Genomic DNA, 8,522 nt, shown 5'->3' with positions numbered 1-8,522 from the left:
GGTGACTTGAGAAGGAAGTCCTGCCTACCTCTACCACCCGAGAAGTTTTTATAGAGTTCTTCGATAACTTTTTTCTAGCCTATGTCCGAGAGAAGAAGGAGGAGGAATTTCAGGACCTCTGTCAAGGAAATATGATGGTTTCTCAATATACAGCCCAATTTGTCCAACTGTCTAGGTTTATCCCTCTAATGATCATCCCCTGAAAATCGTAAAGGTAGGAAGTTTTTGAAAGGCCTTCGTGCCGATATCTATGATCGGGTTGCGATGCTGAGCCTTAACTCGTATGTAGAGGTGCTAGAACATGCCCAACTAGCTGAAGACCTCATCTCGACCAAGCACCAGTGTATTGCATGAGTCTGTACCCAACTGCAATAACTCCAATAACCCTGAAAAAGATTACCCAACCTAGTAAGTAGCCACCTCGATAAACAAACTTGAGTTATCCTTCCCCCCTGCCCTACCTCCACCTACTGAGTAGCCTACCCTACCTTCCCAACCATGTCAGCATTGTGGTCACTTGCATGATAATCTACCCTATCGGTGTATCAATCATGTCTGCTATCGATATGGAAGCACTTAACATCTTATAAAGTATTACTTTCAGCAACCGAAGGACGTGGCCGGACCTATAGTCTAGGGTCATGTGTACCACCTAGATGAATTAGGTGCCCTCCCCACTCCTGTCTTTTTCTAGGGTATGTTTTCTATTCATAATACTTCTACTAAATCTTTGATTGATGCAGGTACTACTCACTCTTTTATCTCCTGTATGTTTGCTTGTAAATTTGATATTAGGCCTGAACCTTTAAAAAAAATATTAACTGCAGAGACTCCCTCTAGAGGTTTACTAGAAACTTACTGTGTATATAAAAATTGTAAAATAAAAGCTTCAGAAATAGAAATATTTGTAGACTTAATACTCTTAGATTTCTCAGAGTTTGACGTTATTTTAGGAATGGATTGGTTAGAAAAATATAGAGCAATTATTGATTGTGAAAGTAAAGTTGTAAAATAAATAAAAATTTATTTTATATTAACTTTTTTCCTAACAACTGAATAAATAAGAATACGGATGTTGATCCTATTGTGTATTCCATTCTCATTATTTGCAACTTTTCAGAAGTTTTTCCCATTAAACTACCTGGTCTACCTCCCCATGAGAGGTAGAATTTTCTACATGAATTGCTACCTAGAACCCAACCAATTTCGAAACCTGCTTATCGAATGAGTCATGCTGACCTCACAGAACTTAAAAACCAACTTTTTGAGTTGCTTGGCTAGAATTTTATTCTCCTTAGTCACTCCCCTTGGGGCACTCAAATATTCTTTGTAAAAAGGAAGGATGACTCCATTAGATTATGCATGGACTACCGATAACTCAATCAAGTAACAGTAAAGAGTAACTATCCCCTACCTCAAATCGATGATCTTTTCGACCAATTACAAGGAGACATAACTTCTCCAAGATTAACCTCAGATCAGGATACTACCAGCTGAGAGTCAAGAAAGAAGATATTTTGAAGACTGCTTTTCGATGTAGATACGACTTTCACGAGTTTAAGGTGACATTGTTCAGGTTAACTAACGCCCCTACTAACTTCATGGATCTCACAATTAAGGTTTTTCGATATACACTACATCAGTACGTCATCATGTTCATTGATGACATCCTAGTGTATTACAAAAGCCTTGAAGAACATGCAGTCCACCTGTCTGAAGTGCTTGGGACACTTTACTGGAATTGGTTATTTGCTAAACTTAGCAAATGCTCCTTCTGGTTGGATCGAGTTTCCTTTCTTGGACATGTGATTTTAAGTGAAGGAGTTTTTGTGGATTCAACTAAGGTTGAAACGGTGATTAAATGGAATTCGCCCACCAATGTGGTTGAGGTATGTAGTTTCCTTGGTTTGGGAGGTTACTATTTGCGATTCATTAACGGATTTTCTAAGATTGCTACTATGTTGACTTAACTCACTCAAAAGGGTATACGATTTGTTTGGAATTACAAATGTGGTGAAAGCTTTATGGAATTAAAGCATCGTCTTACCTCTGCTCCAGTGTTGATCGTTCCTGACAACACTGGAAGATTTTAGGTCTACTGTGATGCATCTCATATTAGCTTGGGATATGTTTTGATGCAGTATGGTAGAGTGATCGCTTATGGATCCACACAGTTGAAACCCCATGATTGGAACTACCTTACTCACGACCTGGAGTTAACGGCCAAACAGGTAATAGTACCTATCTCGCTAAGATCTGGGCCGTGCCTAATCTTTTCATGAAGATTTGGGAGGCTCAATCCATAGATAAGGAATTCACTAAGAATTTGAGTAAGTTGTCTTCTGACGAGTTTCCTAATTTCAGACTCTCAAATAATAAGTTGTGTAGATTGGGGGACTAAATTTTGGTTCCTATCACTGCTAGGATGGATGTTGTCAAGGCTACCCATGCCTCCAAACTATCCATCCAACCTGGGAGCATCAAGATGCACCAAGACCTAAAGTGCCAATACTTGTGGTTAGGAATGAAGAAGGACATTGTCAACTACGTCTCCCGATGCCTTACTTGCCAAAGGACAAAGACAAAGCACCAGAGACCCAGTGGTTTTTTACAGGGCCTCCTAATTTTAAAATGGAAATGGGAGCATATAACCATAAATTTTATCATCGGACTACCCAGGACCTATTTCGGTCATAATGCTATTTGGATAATCGTTGACAGACTAATCAAGACCGCCCATTTCTTGCCCATTAGGACCACTGACTCCATTAGCAAATTAGTCTACCTTTATGTTGATGAAATTGTTCGACTCCATGGTGTTCCCTCATCCATTGTGTTCGATCGAGATCCTTAATTCACCTTCCACTTTCGGGAAAACTTTCAATAAGCTCTTGGGTCTGGATTGTACTTCAGCACCGTTTATCATCCCCAAATTAATGGTCAGTCAGAATGTACTATACGGACATTGGAAAACATGTTGCGTGCTTGCATCCTTGACTTTGACAATAACTGGTATGAGTATCTTCCCATATGTAAATTTACTTATAATAATAGTTATCATTCTAGTATCAGCATGGCTCCATATGAAGCCTTGTACGGTAGGCCCTTCCATTCTCCCACTTGCTGGAGCGAAGTTGGAAACCAGTGTCATTTGAAACTAGACTGCATCAAAGAGACTATTGAGAAAGTCGTGATCATCCATAGGAACTTGGCTACCACCCAGAGCCGCCAGAAGAGTTATGTTGATAATTATAGGAGAGCCCTCAAATTTGCCATTGGAGACCAAGTCTTCCTTAAGGATTTTTCCTTTGAGGGAAAAATGCAGTTCAGGAAAAAAGGGAAGTTGAGCCCTCGTTATGTAGGACCTTTCAGATCGTGGAGCATATTGGACCCGTAGTGTACTGCCTTACTTTGCCTCGAGAGTTTGTGTGTCTACATGATGTTTTCCACGTCTCTATGCTCAAAAGTACCACCCTAACCCTTCTCATATCATTCCTTATGATGAGACGCAGGTATAAGCCGATATAACTTATGATGAATTCTCTGTGGAGATTCTTGGATGGACCGACAAAGTTTTACACAACAAGACAATCCCCATGGTGAAGTTGCAGTGACAACACCATACTTCGAAAGAGGCAACGTGGGAGTTGGAAAGCGAGATGAGGGAAAAGTACTCAGACCTATTCGAGACCAATTTTAGGGACCAAATTTTTTAAGGTAGGGCGAATGTAACACCTTGCTTACCACCGCGGTAAATTATATTTGGAAAATGCCTATTGATTTAGGAATTAAGGTCACCTGAACTCATTTAAATTTATTTCACAGCTTTATATCGTAATTCATAAATTTATGCTGATGTTATTATTTTATTTTTATTTTGATTTTATCTAATTTCATCTATTTTGATTTTGATTTATTATTATTATTACTATTATTAAAATAATTAATTTTTATGAGAAAACAGAAAAAGGGAAAAAAATCTTGTGGGAAAAGGTCGCCTGTGTGGGCACCACTCACTGTGCACACACGTGCACACGCGACCAGGCGCAGGACATTCGCACAGTGTGCACGACCCATCCACGGGAGGCGCGGGGCTAGTCTTGCACGCGCGTCTTGTCGCACGCAGGTAGGCCTGCGCGGATAGGCCTGTGCATAGTAGGCTTGCGAGCAGCCCCCGAATGCGCTGTAGGCTCTACACACGCTCAGGCTAGCTTCTGCCCGTGGTAGGGTATGTCGGCGCCTGCAAGCTAGGCTTAGAGTGCACGTTGACCAGGTGAGACACATTACTGCCTTGGGCAGTGTGCCACCGCTCTCCTTGGGTGATGTGACAACGTGTTGGTGTGTGCCTCCGCTAGTGGAGAAATTTTTTCTCTGTTTTTTATGTCGCCTCAAATCGATCATTTTTCGTTCAACACTCTCTTTTAATTGCATTTTTCCACTTGACGCAAATTTGATGGTCCCCATTTTTTATAAATAAGGAAGCAACTTCGAAGAAGAAAAAGGGAAAATTTCTGAACAGGAAGAATAAGCAGCTCTGAAGAGGAAAAATAAAATTTCTTTAAAAAGGAGAAAGGAAGCATCTCTAAAGAGGTCTAGTTCTGACATGGAAGTACTTTTGCGAATATATCTGCTACTTATTAAACCTTTCCCTTCAACTGGAATGTTTATATTATCTCCAAACTTGACTATCATTTTCTTTGTCTAATTAAGCTCTTTAAATATTATCTTCATATCCGCAACTGGTTGTTCTCCAATCAAAATCATTTGACTAATCGTTGTTATTGTTCTAGTTAAAGAAATCTTGCACTAATTCATTGTTTTTCATAATTAAAGTTTCAAACTCATACCGAAGAGTTTGGAGTTTCACAGCTATTACCTTTGATGAGCTTTGAAACTCTATTTGTAGAATTATCAATGCTTGCCTGAAAGTCTTGGTGATCCCCTTTTGATTTTTTTCACAAAGCCTTTTGACTCTCAACTTGGGATTATAGGTTGCACATAACTATTCTCCGACACTATGACTACTTACTGCTGCTGCAAAACAAAAAACAATGCTGGGTTTTTTTTTTCTTGTTCTGATAGTACCAATCAATGATTAAGAAAACCACTACTCTACTACTGCATAACTGCTAAATTAAATAACCACTAATCCCTGACTAATAATTCTTAAATATATAATAAAATATATATAGGCCCTTACTTGAAATAATGCAATAACTCAAGTATTTTCTTCAAAAAATAGCTTGATATGCACAAGAAGCTGCTGCTATAAACTCAACTTCAGTTATACACAGAGAAACAACTTGTTGCTTCTTTGATGCCCATGATATTGCCCCTAAACTCATCATAAATACATGACCAAAAGTACTTCTTCTACTTTCTAAGTCTTTTGCATAATCACTATCACTGAAGCCAACAAGATCTGATCCTTTTCCTTTCTGATGAAAAATACCAAAATCAAGTATACTTTTTATGTAGCACAAGATTCTCTTTGCTAAAAAGAGATGGAGTTTAGTTGGACATTGCATCAATCTGCTAATAAGACTTACAACAAACATAATATCAGGTCTTGTTGTTGTTAAATACATCAAGTTTCCAACAATGTACTTGTAGAATATACTACTAATTTTCTTTCCTTAAAAGTCCCTTGTGAGCTTCAGACCTAGTTCAATTGGAGTTGCAATTAAGTTGCAATCCAACATTTAAAAGCTACCGAAAATCTCCAAAGCATACTTCCTTTAAGTGATGAAAATACCAGCTATTGACTGTAGTACTTCGATACCAAGACAATAGTGCATCATTCCCAGATCGGTCATCTCAAATTCTGCCATCATAGATTTTTTTAAAATCTTTAAACATTGTTCGATCATTTCCTGTATAGATCAAGTCATCTATATGGGCATCATAAATAAACTATCAAAATTTTCTTTGCATCACCAACTTTAATAAAGAGAGTGTGCTCATATGGGCATTTTTAAAAATTTTCTTATATCCCTTTATGATGAGCCGAGCTTTCTAGTTATCAACTTTGCCATCTTTGTTTAGCTTAGGTTTTTAAACCCATTAAACACCAATAGATTTTTGCCCTTCTAGAAGTTTTGTCAATTCCCATGTGTTATTTTTCTCAATAGATATGATCTCTTCATCCATTGCTTTTTACCATTTTGTATCTTTGATAGTGTCTTGGAATGTTATTGGATCACAATATGATAATAAAGCATAATGAACAAGAGTATAATCAGATTGAACTCCATTAACCTCATAATCATCCGTCTACACTGGTCTTTTTTCGATTCATTCAGATCGTGAGCTTTCACATCATTTTGATGATCATTATGATCATTGGAGCATGTTGATGGAGAATTATGATCATTGGAGCATGTTGATGGAGAATTTTCTCTGATCCAAACAATATTGGAATGTCGTGGAAACAGGAGTGCCTTAACCTGCCCCTAGGTGGGTTGATGTTGACAGAAGCCCAATAGAAGAGAATAGAAGAACAAAAACTGAAGGATCTCAAGGCAAAAAATTATCTGTTTCAGCAATTAACTGTGCCATCCTGGAGAAAATCTCAAAAAAGATACTTACAAATAGATTTGGGATTCTATGAAGAAATAATATCAAGGCACAACAAGTGTCAAATAGTAGTAGTTCAAGCCCTTCGTAGATAATTTAAAATTCTCCATATGAAGCATGGAAAATCTATCGATGAGTATTTCTCAAGAACACTAAGTATAGTGAACAAGATGTGTACTCACAGTGAAAGAATCGAAGATGTCGTTGTGGTGGAGAAGATTCTTAGATCAATGGCTCTAAAATTTTCTTATGTTGTATGTTCTATTGAGGAGTCAAAAGATCTTGATGAGCTTTCCCTTGATGAATTGCAAAGTTCATTACAGCTGCATGAGCAGAGAATGACAATAGTTTCAGCCAAAGAAAAAGCCTTGAAGGCTTTGACTCATGGTGAAATATTTACAGGAAGAGGATGAAATTGCCATGGTCGAGGTCGTGGCCTTAAAAGAGGAAGAGGTAGAAGTTTAAGCCATTAGAATCTCAAACCAGAGGTAAAGGAAATGATCATCACAATCAAACAAAATTTAGTAAGTCTCATATTGAATGTTATCATTGTCATAAGTTTGGTAATTATAAGTCTGAATGCACTGCAAACTTACATTCCAACAAAGATGAATAGTCCAACTTTGTAGAAAAATAAAAACAAGAAACACTCTTGATGGCATTTCACATCAAGGAGCACAAACATGAACAAGATATTTGGTATTTTGATACAGGATGCATCAATCACATATACAACAGTAAGTCGTTTTTCTCTCACTTAAATAAAGATTTTCATACTAATGTGAGCTTTGATGATCATTCTAAAGTTAGTGTTATAGGAAAGAGTGATGTTTAAATCAGGACCATAGAAAATAATATTGCGACTAATAATGCGACTATGTCAATTATTTTTTATGTTCCTGACTTGAAAAGAAATTTGCTAAGTGTGGGACAGCTACAAGAAAAAATCATGAGATTACAATAAAAAGAGGAGCTTGTGAAGTCTACGATCCTAAAACACTACGAATCCATACAATCCAAACTTGCTTTATGACCAAGATTAATGATCCAACATGGCTATGGCAATTTTGTTATGGCCACCTAAACTTCAATGGATTGAAGACTCTTTCTCAAAATATCATGGTGATTGGCTTACCTACATTATTCCTCTTTCTAAAATATGTGAAGAATGTGTTGTAGACAAACAACATCGAGAGCATTTCCCAAAAGGAAAGAGAAGGAGAGCTCAAAAAATATTGGAGTTGATTCACTCTCACATTTACGGTCTTGTTAATCCTATATCAAATGGCAAAAACAAATATTTTATTTGTTTTATTGTTGACTATTGTCGAAAAATATGGGTATATTTTTTGCAAAAAAAATATAAAGCTTTGATTGTATTTAAAAATTTTAAAGCTCAAGTGGAGAATGAAGCATGGACAACAATTAAAACACTACGCGCTGACTGTGGCGGTGAATACATGTCCCATGAAATTCTTAAAATTTTGTAATGTGTAGGGAATTCGGAGGCAAATGATAGTAGCTTATACACCCCAACAAAATTGTGTTGTAGAGAGGAAAAATTGAACCATTCTAAACATGGTTAGAAGCATGGTCGTCTCTTAATTTCAGCAATTATAAATTAGGGGATTAAGGGTTTTCTTAGTGGGTTAGTGGTCATTTATCTTTTCTAATGTCTGTTTATTTTTGTCCTATTTAAATAGAATAATTTCATCAGTAAAAATCACATTAGTTCAGTTCAGTTCTTCTAATACTCTATTTCTACATCTGCTATCAGAGCCAGAAAAAAAAAAACAATAATGTTTTTTGTTCTCTAACTAATTTATAATTTCACTCGTAACCGATAATTTGTGATTTTCATAATTTTGAATCATTTTTCTAACAAAAATTAACACTTAAATGAGGTTTCGACACTGAAATTTTTTTATCCTTCACCTTACATTATG

General features: G+C 36.8%; 1 protein-coding gene across 1 annotated transcript; it reads left to right on the top strand.

The window, feature by feature from the left end:
- The first annotated feature begins 6,686 nt into the window (after positions 1–6,686).
- LOC148242271 (uncharacterized) lies at positions 6,687–6,989 on the top strand. The gene has a single exon (XM_088210344.1). The coding sequence runs from the start codon at positions 6,687–6,689 to the stop codon at positions 6,987–6,989; it is 303 nt and encodes a 100-aa protein (XP_088066470.1).
- The last annotated feature ends 1,533 nt before the right edge of the window (positions 6,990–8,522 follow it).

This window comes from Carica papaya, chromosome 8 (assembly GCF_054855325.1).
Source record: "Carica papaya isolate Zhongbai chromosome 8, ASM5485532v1, whole genome shotgun sequence".
Classification (NCBI taxonomy): Eukaryota; Viridiplantae; Streptophyta; class Magnoliopsida; order Brassicales; family Caricaceae; genus Carica; species Carica papaya.
Note: the sequence above shows the minus strand (reverse complement) of the source record. Positions and strands in the feature narration are given on the sequence as shown.